The sequence below is a fragment of the Macadamia integrifolia genome, chromosome 2, assembly GCF_013358625.1.
Source record: "Macadamia integrifolia cultivar HAES 741 chromosome 2, SCU_Mint_v3, whole genome shotgun sequence".
Classification (NCBI taxonomy): Eukaryota; Viridiplantae; Streptophyta; class Magnoliopsida; order Proteales; family Proteaceae; genus Macadamia; species Macadamia integrifolia.
In genome coordinates this window covers 6,301,143-6,316,342 of record NC_056558.1, presented here as the reverse complement: position 1 = coordinate 6,316,342, position 15,200 = coordinate 6,301,143, and the positions used below count along the sequence as shown (strand labels likewise).

General features: G+C 37.8%; 1 protein-coding gene across 1 annotated transcript; it reads left to right on the top strand.

The window, feature by feature from the left end:
* LOC122072147 lies at positions 1-1,243 on the top strand. Its single transcript, XM_042636710.1, has 2 exons — positions 1-253; positions 353-1,243. Exons 1-2 carry the CDS (start codon positions 38-40, stop codon positions 740-742), a joined length of 606 nt encoding a protein of 201 aa, XP_042492644.1. The 5' UTR covers positions 1-37; the 3' UTR covers positions 743-1,243.
* Positions 1,244-15,200: the final 13,957 nt, after the last annotated feature.

The following is a 15,200-nucleotide window of genomic DNA, read 5'->3' as shown; positions in this document are numbered from 1 at the left end:
AAGAGTTGCAGAGAGAGAGAGAGAGAGAGATCCATCCATGGTTTCTTTTCAAACACCAGTCTCTCCAAATCAAAGAAAAATGATTTCTCAGTTTGAGAATTCATCAAAGAAGAGGAGATGGGAAGAGATAGAAGAAGAAGCCAAAGAGGATGTCGAGAAGCATTCAAACACAACATCAAAGGAGTCTGATATTGAGCTCCACCTGGAACAGAAACCCTTACCTTTGGAGTGGCAACGATGCCTCGATATCCAGGTAGAGATCTTTAAATGCCAAAAGTGGAAATATCAAATCAAATATATCATTCTTTAAATTTAATACTTCATTTATTAATTCTCTTTTTAATCTTTGCAGTCTGGGAAGATACACTTCTACAATACTAGGACCCAAAAAAGAACCTCTAAAGATCCAAGGCAAAGCCCAGATGGAAATGGATCAAGTATTCCCAAACATGTAAGCTTAGACTTGGAACTCAACCTCCCATATGAATCATTGAAGACCCATAATTCAGATGATAATTGGGCCAAACAAGAACCGGTTCGGAAATCGATGGGTTCGGGACTATCCTTGGAGATGGATCAGCCAGAAATGGTGGCAACAGTGTGTTACCGGTGTCATATGTTGGTTATGTTGTACAAGTCATCCCCTTCATGCCCAAGCTGCAAGTTCATGCACCCACCAGATCACCAAAGTCCTCTAACCCTATTTAAAAGGCATAGGCTCTTGTGTTGTAAGCAGGACTAAGGACTAATAGGACCATAGCCTTATATGGCTCTACAGTAGTCAGCCTATATGTATCTTTCCAATTAAATGTCATCATCATCTCTCTAACCCTCCAGCATAGATGAAAGAAAAGCAAATTGAAGATTAACAGAAATAGAAATAATACTATAGGATATATGAGACTTATGTTTGTTTGAAGTGGATGTAATTTTCAACTACTACTATGGTCTATGACTCTGGGGTAGTGTAAAATGTAAATATACATCAAGTGTGTGCAGCATTACACAAGGGATCTGTTTTGATAAGCTTTCTTCTGGGTGTTATGTCCTAGAACTTTAAAGTTGGGATCAGCTCTCAGTACCGGTTTCATTCACGTACTGTGGGGAGGTGATACATGTTCTTTTAGTTGTCATAAGGTACCCGTGCTTGGTGATCACACTATAGGGGATCCCACCATCCATGGGGTATCTTAATTCGAAATTTACATTTTATCTGATGGAATGTGAAATCTTAATTTTTCAATGCTCTCTCTCTCTCTCTCTCTCTCTCTCTCTCTCTCTCTCTCTCTCTCTCTCTCTCTCTCTCTCTCTCTCTCTCTCTCTCTCTCTCTCATTACACACTTCAAACAAGATAAAGAGATCTCTGAGCAGATAGGGTTTTCTACGTTCACTTGCAGCTATTTTTTGTTTTTTGTTTTCTCTGATGTTTAAGGGTGACTATTCAGAGGTCGGCCATTAAGTAAGGAATTGGAGCTTCAATTTGAATTACGTTTAGGCCTGGATTAGGTAATGCTGTTTCAAAATTTACCAAAAAAAGTTATCTCCGAAATGTGATGGTATTCCCTACGCTCTCGGAACCCTCCACCACCCCGCCAAAAAAAAAAAAAATAGAAACCCTTTTTTTCTTTGGTAAAAAAAAAGAAAAGTACAGAGAAGATGGAGAAACCACCCATCCTTTTTAAATACTTTATTGCCTAGCAGAATAGATCATCTATGTTCCAAGATAACCAAAGCAATATTTAAATGGAAGAATGAGTTTTATCTGGGAGCATAGCATATGTCAGTGCCTTTCTTAATTTCTCTCTCTGTCTACTCTCCCAATGAAATGACATAGAGAGATAGACTCAGGGTAATCTCTTCGGCTTGTCTGTGGCATATTAGCTCTATCATCTTTGATTGTCTGAAGTTGATTCCCTTCTTCTGGGTAGTCTCCTTCAGTCATTGCCTTAGCCAGGCCAATTTTTTGTAGTTGATTCTTCTGCACAGGAGGCTGCTTCCTCTCAGTCTTTGTTCTTTCATCTGTTTTGATACCCCTCCATTGGAGGCTGGTTTGTTTCTAATTTTTTATTGTCCTGAGACTTCGTTTTTACGGTAATAAAGTATTTTTTGTTAAAAAAAAAAAAAAGAGATAGACCCAAAGAGTACTAGCATACACTGTACTCCCAAGCAAAGAACTACTCCTCTGTTTTCATGGTCAAAAAGAGCTTTCTAAAAACTAGGTTTGAATTAGCAAGGGAGAAGGTGCCAATGATGAAACTTGAGTCATTCAAAAGGGCATTTAATACCAAGCAGTATTGTGGATAGTAGCATGTAGAACAACAGGTGCAAGTTAGAACAGTGATAGCAAAGATTTGTTTAGGAGAGTAAGAAGGCCACCCTGTCAGCACAAGAAACACCTAGACACAATTGGCACAGAAAGATCATGCTACCCCCACCCTACAGGCGTTGAAGATGCTCCCACAAGCTTTGCAATTGACTCACGCACTAATTTGTGCCTGCACCAGCAGGGTAGTGTCCTCTTATCCTTTGTTTATTTATTGAGAAAGGAATTCCCTTTCCACGAGGAAGGAATTCCCTTTCCTCGTCAAGTCTTTTTACCATGTGGAAGTGTTCATTAGGATTTGGGGCCCCATAAATTCTATGAGCATGTCCACATCATATTCTGAATATTATTTAAAATGTCCTACCTATTTCAAGAATACTAACATTTGAAAAAACAAAAGCAGGAAAAAATCCCATGAAGGGTAAAATTTATAATTGAAATAATTAAGCAACCAAAAATTAGCATGTGACTTATCTGAAAAACCTATATATATATATATATATCCTCACAGAAAATTAAGCTTTCTATATTGGAAAAACCTCCCACAGTGTACTGTAGGATATCGTTTTCTTTTCTTACTTCCATAGCAATAATAGGACCCACCATATAAACCATTAAGTTGAAACTGAGTAACAATTCAACATGGTACTACATGTTGCATATCTACAAAGTAAAAGTAGGACTAACTACATTTACCTCTTCTAGACCTTGTAATAACAAGAACCTCGTGCATTGAATTATTATATATATATATATATATATATATTTTCAAAGGTTAAATTAAACTTAGGATATGTTGTTTGGAAAACTATGATTGGACTCCCTTTTATTTCATAAACTATTGTAATTTTTTTTCAGGGGTGTCTGCCCCCTACAGTATAGGATCGATAATACACCTGTACCGTAGGAAGAACCTTTCTTCACCATTCAAACCTCTAATCGGTCAAGAAATTTTTCCAATGACCAGGGTTCCTAAAATAAAAAATTACTTAGACACCCTTGTACTATTGACAAATTTGCTTAGATGCCCTTTTATTAAAGAATTTATTACAACTAACCTCTCTCCATCTCAGCCACACTCAATTTATTTTTGAGTTTGAGTCTACGTGGGGTTGTTTGTTTGACCAAGTTGTTTAACAAGATCATGAACACGAAAAGATGCCAGATGAGAAAAGAAGTGTTATTATCCCAATCTACAAAAATAAGGGCGATATCCAGAGCTACAACAACTATAGAGGCATAAAACTCATAAGCCATACTATGAAACTATGGGAGAAGGTAATAGAGGTTCGCTTAAGAAGAGAAACCAATACCTCAGGGAACCAATTCGGTTTCATGCCCGGGAGATCCACTACATAAGCAATTTACCTTCTTAGAAGGCTTATGGAAAAATCCAGAGCGTACAAGCGGGATCTTCATATGGTCTTTGTCGACCTAGAAAAGACCTATGACAAGGTCCCCAGAGATTTAATCTGGCAGGTTTAAAGAAGAAAGTGGTGTCAAGTAAATACATGGATATAATTAAAAACATGTATGGAGAAGTGGGGTGACTAGTGTGAGATCAATGAGAGGCCAAGGTGCTGACTTTCCAATTACTATCGGATTACATCAAGGATCTGTGTTGAACCCCTACCTGTTTACACTTATCATGGATGACTTAACAAGAAATATTCAAGGAGAAATCCCGTGGTGTATGCTTTTTACTGACGATACTGTGCTGGTTGGTAAAACTGTGACAAAGATTAACAATAAGTTGAAACTATGGAGATATACTTCAGAATCACGAGGTCTTAAGATAAGTAGAACAAAGACGGAATATATGATGTATAACTTTAGTCGAGTGAGGATCGATAGCGAGGGAGTGAAAATTGAGGGGAGAGAGATCCCGCAAAGTGACTGCTTCAGATATCTAGGCTCTATCTTAAACAAGGAATGTGAGATTAATGATGATATTTCACACAGAATTAAAGTAGGATTGATGAAATGGAGAGGGGCGTCTGTAGTGTTAAGTGATGGACGAATTCCTCTAAGACTTAAAGAAAAATTATACATAACAGTCATAAGACCAGCTATGATGTATGGTGCAGAATGTTAGGCAGTCAAAAAGCGTAACGTAGATAAGTTGAGTGAGGCTGAGATGATGATGTTGAAATGAATGTGCGGTAAAACCCTAAGAGATAGAATAAAAAATGACCAAGTTATAACCGATTTAAGAATTACCCCAATTCAAGATAAGCTCATTGAATGTCGCTACGATGGTTTGGGCATGTCCAAATGAGGCCTTTGGATGCCCCAGTATGGAGGAGTGACCAAATGTATATGGATGGTGCTAAAAGTGCTAGAGACAAGCTAAAAACGACCATTGATGAGTTAGTAATGAGAGACATGCAAAAGTTAAGTCTTCACCCAAGTATGACATCTAACAGAACTAAGTGGAGGACTAAGATCCAAATTGCCGATTCGTGAGTGGGATGTCTCAAAGTCAACTCTTTTTTTTTTTTTTTTAATATATATATTTATAGTCATGGATCCATGTAGCCAACCCCATTTAATTAAGATAATGCTAAGTTGTGTTGTTGTTGTTGTTGTCATTGATGGGTAAAATCTTAAATGGCAAAATAGTAGTAGTAGTAGACCATTATACCCATCGTTAAACTCCTACCGAGACCAAAATCAGCTCAATCATTTCTGATGTCTATCGTTTTCTCTGCTCGATCTTTTGCTGCTGAGAGGCGAGCGAAGTCTTTGATCTTCGAACCTACTCTCCTGTTTGTTGAGTTTCTTGTCCCGTCAACGAACAGAGCACACCGTGCAAAAGAAGGCATCAGCGCAAAGCAAAGGCATAGAGGCTAACGCGTACTAAACAGTCTTATAGGCCCCAGGGCGCAGAGCAATGGTAATCTACTTCACTCGAGAAGAAGAAAGGTAGGCAGTTGCACTCACAGCGCGCAAAGAGCACTACGCAACAACGCGCTCCTGCTATCTTACTGGTCTCTACGGGAGAAGAAAGAAGCTTCTCTACCGCCAGCGAAGATTGAAGCCAGAGAGAAGAACGAACCTCGCTTCTTCTCCGAAACCCATCTACGACCCCTTACCTCAACCAAGATCTCCGCCTTCCACGAACCGAAACCCTCACCTGCATATGGTATCTTCTCTCTTCGTTTTTTGTTTAATGGTTTGGTATTGGTTTTGGTTTTGAATTAACGTTTGCTTTGTGGTTTAAGGATTTTGACGTGGTGTGCTCACCAGACGCAATAGGCCAGGTAAGATTCCTTCCTTCTCGGTGATTATAAGATTGGATTCGGCGTCGACGGCGATGGCCTCCAAGAGCCGAGCGGATGCGATTTTCGAATCTAAACTCCCTTTGGTAAGGATCTGAAAATGGAAGACAAGAAATCACGGTCTCCCTTCAAAATGGATCTCATGAGCTGCTCTTTGTCTGTGTAATCGATGAGAATGAGATCGAGAATGCGAACAACTTGTTCGAAGGTGGAAGGATCAGCGTCATTGCCAATAACACAGCAATGATTGTGACAATACCTTTCGTGTAGCCGAGGAATTTGTCCTCGGATTCTGTGGCGAAATCAAGGATTTTGGAGAGGGAACCTGAGCACTAATTGAAGATCAAGTGTCGGGCTTGGTCATGGGAGGCAGCAGTTAGAAAGGGAAAGAAAATCGGACTAGATCTGGATGAGACGATGGAGGGTATTGGTTTGCAACAGACTAATAAGTAATAACAACAGACTAGATTAATTATTCGGGTTGATTAAATGGGTGAGAGTCAAATTGCATGAACCGGTTCGGTCCACTCTCAAGCTTAGGGATATGCTGGCTCAACCCATTGTGGTTTAGGGTTTTGAGTGCAGGACGGTATTATAAATACTAGGTTTTGGGTCCCTACAACCATTATTCACTCTTCCCCACTTTACCACTAAAGTGAGAGAACCAAGGAGGTTTAAGGGGTTGTAGAAGATCCATAGCCAAGCCAAGAGAGCGAAAGTGGGAGTGACCAACATCAATCATCTTCAACATACTTGGTGAAAGGTACAAATCGATCATCTATAATTTTATTAGATTCGTGTTCTTGTTTTTCCTGTGTGGTTTCCTCCATAGGGTTTCAATCTCAAACCCATAGGGAGTTCTAACAAGTGGTATCAGAGCAGACCACATGGGACAAGAATCGATTGAATTTTTTTGTACATGAGGATTTTGATTATTACTTAAAACTTGATTTGATTAAAAATCATGAAAATCATAAAAATCGTAATTTTACCATCACTTAAAGATCCTGTATGGAAAAACTTTCTTCACGAAAGTTGTAGATCACGAGAATACGGTCGCGGCGGTATGCCGCAAGTCACCGGAAACATCCGTACGCGCCGGCACGCGCCACCGGAAACCGGCTGCCGGAGGAGAGAGAAAAAAAATTCCAAAAAAAAAAAAAGGCGGCGAGTCATCGCCGGGTCAACTCGGAAACCCTACCGAGTCGAACCGGTGACACAGTGGGTCAACTCATATATACTATTTGACTCGGTCAAAGGTTGACCGGGTCGTTGACCAATTGACCCGAATTTGACCCGGAATTCATATGGCCGAACCGGTTGGTCTTGATTGATTTAAAAAAAAAAAGACTTGTTTGGTTTTTGTTCATTTTGGGTTTTTATTTAAACTACTTTAAATTTCATTTAAAGGTTCGTTTTAAGGCCAAATTGGAATCTGTTTTTTGCGTTGGATTCCTTGTTTCGGGCCACATTTAATGATTTAATTTTTAATATGACATATTTATTTGAAATTTTATGTTGTATTTAGTTTCAATCATTGAAACAAAAGGGCGTTTTTATTTAAACTACTTTAAATTTCATTTAAAGGTTCGTTTTAAGGCCAAATTGAAATCTGTTTTTTGCGTTGGATTCCTTGTTTCTGGCCACATTTAATGATCTAATTTTTAATATGACATGTTTATTTGAAATTTTATGTTGTATTTAGTTTCAATCATTGAAACAAAATGGCATAAATCAATGCTTTGAAAAATATATATGTTATTGGTTGCCATGAAATTGAGAAGTTTTTTTTTAAATTGAGATATGTTAATATGGAAAAGGGTGTAAGCTTCCGCTCATTCTTAGTTGCAAAGTAATTTTGCTTTAGGAAACCATGAAATGATGAGGTGGAATCCACCAAAGTGGTACATCTTATTATTTCATGATTTTCCACAGGGAAACAATGTAGGTGACATTTGCTCAAAGGTGATGTCACCAAAGTTAAGAAAATGACAGTAACCAAGAGGTTCCTAAGCCCAAAGGTGAGGGGATTTCAAAAGTTATTGTTCTTTTCACAGTAAATATAAATTTACAAGAGGACCAGTGCATTCTTAGCCCAAAGGATAGGAATGTAGTTGCGGTTGTGACTCTTGTATGGTTATTGTTGTCCTAGTGACATTTATATGTATGTTTTGAACATAAAGATATACATCTCCAATGGAAAAGATATGATAGAACTGAGTGAAACCCACCAAAGTGGTACATTCAGTTCGATTGTATCTTCTCCAACAGTAAAGATGATACTTTCCCAAAGGTTATGTCATCAAGGTTTGAGGATAATTATCCACATTTAAGAAAGGGACATTAAATTTGGAGTTCTTTTGCCCAAAGGTGATTGAATTCCGAAGTTAATGTTGTTTTCACAGTTAAAAGAGGAATATAAGAGCATCAGCTAATTCCTGTCCCAAAGGATAGGGATACATTTTTAGTTGTAACTCTTATTTAAAATATATTGATAGTATTACATGCTTTTATATTATGATTTATATTTTGATATTTGGCATGTATTGTGTTCTTGTTACTGCTGTAGTAAGATAGCCATTCCCTTAAGTTATGTGTCTTCCATCCCAATGCTCACTGGTAACAACTATCAAAAGTGGGTGGAAGAATTAGAATTGCATTTAGGTCTTCTTGACTTAGACTTGGCACTTAGGGAGCCTAAACCTGAGCCTCTCACAGACTCGAGCAGAAGTGCTGAAAGGACCAAGTTTAAGAAATGGACTAAAGCAAACAGAAAGTGCATACTGGTTTTAAAAAAGGCAGTTCCTGAAATTATACGTGGGAACATAGAGATCAAAGACACTGCAAAAGAATTCCTGGATGCTATTAAAGGTAGATTTCAACACAACAAGAAAGCTGAGAAACCACATTGATGACCAGGCCAATGAATACAAGGTATGATGGATGTGGGAGTGTTAGAGAATACATTTTGGGTGTAGCTACTGATGCTGGTAAACTTAAGGATCTTGGAATACAGATCGATGAAGAATATATTGTACACATTGCACTGAATACCCTCCCTAGTCAGTATAAGGTTATCCAATCTACCTACATTGCACTGAAGGACGATTGGAGCCTAAATGAGCTCATTTCCATTTGCACTCAAGAGGAAGAAAAATTGAAACAAACTAGGTTTGAGAGTGCACATGCAAATTTTCACAAGGGATCTTTTGGTGGACCAAGCAGAAGGAACAAAAATTTTTCCAACAGAGGAAGCGTCAAGCCATATGACAGGACTAATAGCTCTCAAGAACTTGACACATCTCAAAAGGCTCAGGATGAAGAGAATACCAACAACGTAGAGTGTTTCTGGTGCCATAAGAAAGGACATGTGAAGAAGGACTGTTTTATTTTCAAGAAATGGTTAGAGAAGAGGAAGAATTCTGGGGCTGATAAGCAGGATGATACTAATAAAGGGTGAGGTAGACTGATCATCAGCAATTGAGAGCAAGTAAAATTTGGTCCCATCAAGTAGTTAGGATTTCTTTACATACAGTTATTTGAAATGCTTGATTAGTGGGAGCTTTGATTTTGTTTAGTATTTGTTTATGTTTTGAACCTTAGCCCATATGTTTTGGGGCACAGTTTGATGAATTATGGTTAAGTTTTAGCATTTACATTATGCACAGTTATTTCTTGAAATATTTGGTTTATGATTTCATTTGAAAATGTTTTTATAGGCAGTAATTGTCTCAGTTTATAGGCAATATTTTGCCACAATTCAAAAGGTAATGTTTGCCACATTTTAAGACAGTATTTGTCACAGTTCATAGGCAATATTTGTCACAGTTTATAGGCGGAAGGCCACAGTTAGATATTAACCACAGGTCAAAGGCGATTTGCCACAGTGAAGGTTAATATCTCAGTTAAGGACCTACATAGAATGACAACAGTGTAATTTGAGGATATGTCAATGTTTCTATGATGGTATCCCACATATATTCGTGTTAAGAAACTTACTTATGTTTGTAATAACAGAAAGTTGTATGCCGTATATTGAGGTGTATCTTCTGCTGTTATTCGATGTGAGTGGTTTTTCAACTGAATCACCGTAAGAGTGGTTAATGTAATAAGATTCTATGGCCACACCAATTTAAAAGACATCCTTATAATTAATGTAGCCCAAGTGGGAGATTGTTGGATTTATGGGCTAAATTAATTATTCGGGTTGATTAAATGGGTGAGAGTCAAATTGCATGAACCGGTTCGGTCCACTCTCAAGCTTAGGGATATGCTGGCTCAACCCATTGTGGTTTAGGGTTTTGAGTGCAGGACAGTATTATAAATACTAGGTTTTGTGTCCCTACAACCATTATTCACTCTTCCCCACTTTACCACTAAAGTGAGAGAACCAAGGAGGTTTAAGGGGTTGTAGAAGATCCATAGCCAAGCCAATAGAGCGAAAGTGGGAGTGACCAACATCAATCATCTTCAGCATACTAGGTGAAAGGTACAAATCGATCCTCCATAATTTTATTAGATTCGTGTTCTTGTTTTTCCTGTGTGGTTTCCTCCATAGGGTTTCAATCTCAAACCCATAGGAAGTTCTAACAAGAATAATCAAAAGTAAACTTATAAAACCTTATTATATTTTCTTTTTAACCAAACATTGCCAAAACATTTTGAGAAGGATTCTATCCGGTTGAAAGTTGATGATTACGTTCGGTTATCATGATGATTCAATGATTTGTTTATATATCTTTCTTTCTCCTCAAATTATTATTATTATTTTTCTTTTCATCAAAGATCTATAATCACTTAATTAATACAATCCTCATGAATTATATTTCTTTGCAACTAAACACAGCCTGAAAGAAAATTCTTGACAAATGAAATAAAAATTCTACATTTTGAAAAAAAAAAAATTATAAAGATATTTTATATATATTATAAAAGAAAAAGATTATGCTAGCAGTTTTCCTAAAAATTACGGCTCAAATAATGGGAGGGGGCATAGGGATGGACCTTGGTATTCTCTATAATCTTCTAATCAAAGAAGGTAAGATATGGTCCTTTCCATGTAGAAAAGGTAGTTAGTACTACCTGTTCTATCATGTGTTAATTGTGAAAAATACATTCATATCAAACATGGTACAATAAATAGGGTGGCACATTTGGTGGGCTCATTGAACAAGGACATGCTATGCAGTCTAGCTAATAGATAATGTTTTCCTTGAGAACCACTGGTCCACTACTACGTGAAAACAAAGCATTTAAATGGGAAGACTGCCAACCTAAACGTAAGATCGCATATAGTATTATTTGAATTGGGTAAGAGAACGCTACTCATTTGCATGATCATTATATTAGAGTGTAGACAAATGAGAGGTCCAATGAAAGAATCTTCAACACATGGGGTAAGGGGTATTACAGTCTTTTTCAATCTCCTGTGCTTAGACATAGACACACACAAATGGATAGTGTTTTTTTTTTTTCTCATTTTGAAATAGTAGAGGATTCCATTTTATCTATCTCAGATCTAATCACCGAACCCCACAGTTTAAAAACTCAGATTGAAATCAAACCAATTTGACTTTGACTGGAGTCGTATCTTACTGATTCTATGCCTATAAAATCCAATCAAATCAAGATGTTTCCGAAGCAATTCAGATTTGAATTGATGGAGCTTGATTCCGTACTTGATTCTTTTAAATTTGACCTAACCTGATTTTGATAATATAGAACAAAAAGCATCCAATTGGGAGCATCCTATTCGAAGCAACTTAACCACTTGGGCCATTGGACAGTGGTGGCTTTCTCTATTTTCTCTTAAGGCATCCTCAATATGATTCTAGTAAAAAAAAAAAAAAAAGATTGGAATGCATTTAACATGTAAACCCATCCCCTATTGATGCTCATGTGCACTCTGATAGATCTTGTGCTGGTGAAGGAGATGTGCAACCAATGATAGCTCTTTCCCTCTATAATTTATTTAATGATGAGTGTGACAGATATTATCGATTTGAGACCATCAATTTTTAAAATCTTGGTTACCTTATAAATTATGTGAGTTGCATTGTTCTTGCTTTGGAGCTGCTAATATATAATTTTTTTTTTTGGTAAAATAAGAGTTGACCACAATTGCATTATTTCATGATCAATGGATGAGATTGAGGTATAAACAATTTTTTTTTTAAAGAAAACTATATAATTACCCACTTTTGAGTTTCATTTTACAGAACTGCCACTCATTATTTTAGTTGGTAAAAATACAATGTTTGGGGTTTGGGTTTTCAAATATCCAAAACAGTATTCTTTTTGACAATTTTACCGTCACATCCTCTTCATGGCTCCTCGGAGGAGATAACCTATTCCTACTCTCTTCTTCTTCTCGTTACCACCACATTCACTATGAACCTTTCTTTCACACACCCCCACCCCCTATTGCACTCGAGCACACTTTACCCCCTTTTTCTTCTTCTTGCCACCCCACTCGTCCCTACACCCTACTCTTTCTTCTTTCCAACATTTCTAAAACCGTTACCGATTTTAATTAGGAATTCCCAAGGAGCCTCTTCATTGGATGAATAATATTCAATGGAAGATGGACAAAGATAAAGAGTCGACTTCTAGATTCAAGGCAGTGGACAAATACTCCTTTTTCGATTCAAATCAAAGAGAACTGTGTTATTAGCTTTTTATTGTGAATTTTTTTGAGAAAATAATAGGGGAAGATACCCCTGTTTTCCTATTCAAAGAAGAGAGTGCAACTAGCCAGATGGATCCCATGAGATTATCTGAAATTTGGGTAGTGTGAGGGAAAGGGAAGGGATGGATGAGCGAGAGAATGTTGGAATTTAAGTTTCAAACTATGGTCAAATTGATCTTTTAAAAAATGATCATTTTGAAATTCAGCGTTCCCACTCAAAAGTGTCTCTTCTACTTTTGCTATTTTGTCTTTAACACTTGTGGAGTTGTGAATGAACTAAAGATAACTCACAAAAGTTTAGTCTCACATTCCTTAGAGATGAGAGAAAACTTGGATATATATATATATATATATATACACACATATATATGTTAAGGTGCAAGCCCTTTGGAGAGACACTCTCCCTTGTCATGTGCGTGTGGGGGTTCCTGGGGTGCTTTTGAATCACGAGCGCCGAGCCGAGCGGGGCCGAGGTCAGGGTTGGGGTCAGATACGGGTGTGGTGTGGTTCGAAGAACCTACTACTTTTACTACATGTAACTTTTTGATTGGATCTACACTAAGGGACATATTATTGGTATATGTACCCAATATATGTAAATACATATGTACATATACAGGCATGCATGCACCTGTACGTACGAGACATGTAGCCTTCCCCATAAGTGAATGTACCTTCCCATACATGCATATAGTCACACCTGTATACGTATGTGAACCTATACAAATACACCCATTCGTATACAGGTGCTTACATTCCATATATACAGAATACAAATTCTGGTTGGATATTGTACGAAATACATACTATGAGTTTTTGGTTCTCTGTTCTTTGCAAGTGCTTCTGGTCTCTGTTTTCTTTTTGATATTGGTTTACTGTGAGTTTCTGAGTATTACTTTTGGACATACATGTGGGAATTGCTTATTGGAGTGTACCTTAAGTAATTGAAGAGTTGTTTTATCTTGGAGGTGAGAACGTAAGGTCAACCCTGTTGCATACATATATATGGGGCATTCAAATACCTTAAGGAGAGTATCTGTATACAACTCAATTCTACTTAAAACATATGATTTATGCTAATGTTTTAGAGGATTGCTTGAACAAGTAAGTCATCTTTTACTTATAATTACATTTCAATTAAGTAATTGTTTTTGTTAAAGTCTTATACCTACTGCCTAGTTTCTGTTTACTTACAGAGAAAGAGGTAATGAAGGGAAAACCATACAATTCAATAATCTCCAAAATCAATCCTTGGTGTTTGATTTTATTCTTCAGATATAGAGCCTTTTGTTAATCAAAACTCTCCTTAGGCATAAACTTTAGATAAATACTTGCAAGGTTCCTCTTGAAACCCCAAAGCTTATCCTAAGTTATGCTACTCCTCCAATGGCCATGGTAGCCAAGTTCTACCAATGAACGCAATATCGGGTGGGTTGCAGGAAAGGGAGGGTGGTGTGAGAGATTCAACAATGTCTTCAAGTTTATTGGCAATGAAGATCATCCAATCGCTCCTCTACCGCGTAATGCGATGTGCAACATATATCCAACGGCTGAGAGCACTTGAGCATATACCATACATCCCAAGGGACTCCCAACCGTTGGATGTTGAAACCCATCCGATATATTAGTAGTGTCATTAGGACCAAGGATCCAATTCCTCTCTAATGCGTTAGATGTCCAATTCGGCATCCAACAGTTGGAAGGATCTAGACACACATCCTAACACATTGATGCACATCTGCAGGTTCTCCTAGCCATTGGATACCCACCCGGTATCCAACACGTTGGAGGAGATCTTTTTCTATTGGACCCATAATTTGAGGAATTGGATTGAATTGGTCAGAATCAGCTTATTCGGATCGGTATTGATCTTGGTTCTTGGCTGATACTATATCAATAGATTGATATGAAAAAGGGTAAATGGTCAAGAAATAACCTTAAATGTAAATTCAAGGGTATTTCTGTTCACTTCAGTGTGATTTAAATTGATCTCAGTCTTATCGATCCTATTCCAGATACTAAAGTTCTCAAACCATGGTTGGAGTGTTGGACCATCCCTATATATTTATTCTTTTCCTATAAACATCAGTTTCAAAATGGAAATGTCACTATTACCCCATAGGGTGTCGAGAGTCGAAACCGACAACGAGACGATACAGTAACAAAAACAAAGAGAGAGAAAAAGAAAAAAAAGCAAATTTTTTTTTGTAAGTTTTGATTTGTCGTGCCAAGAATCCCATGTGAATTGTGGTTGACAATTGACAGAACACCTCTCTCTCTTCCTTCTCTCTCATCGAAAGTCTTCGATTCCCAGTAAAGACGAAAGAACACTAATTAATGACTAAAGACTTAAAAGAAGAGAGAGGTGGGAGGCGGGCCCCACTCCCATTCCCATTGGACCCCAGGTACCCAAAAAGAAAAGGAGAAAATCCTTCCCTCCGGGCCTCTTTGGCTTTGGTGCTGAAGGTCAACTCTTGCCTCTCTGGCACCAACTAACCCATCTCCGATTTTACCGACTCCCGAAACGGGCGGTCTTGGTCCACTGTTTGACCTTATCTTCCTCTAGCTCTCTTGACCGGCTTTAGCCCGTAAAAGTAACGGCCACCTTCAGGCTCCAGCTCCCTAATCGATAAAGAGCCGGTCAATATAGAGAAAATTTCTTCTTTTCTTTAATAAAGAGATTTTCTTTGTTTACTCAAAAGTCCAAAGCGTTTTTTCTACTATGTGCAGTGTAAGCGAAGAATCCCAACAAAAAAATTGTACCCAGGTGGATGGTTCTCATTCGTAGAAGCGACAGATCAGTCATCCGATGCCTTTCATCCCTAGGGCAACGGGCAGAGGAACGGGCATCTCGGTTTGACTAGGAATCTCTCTCCCCCCTTTATTTAATTATCAATACTAATCTCTC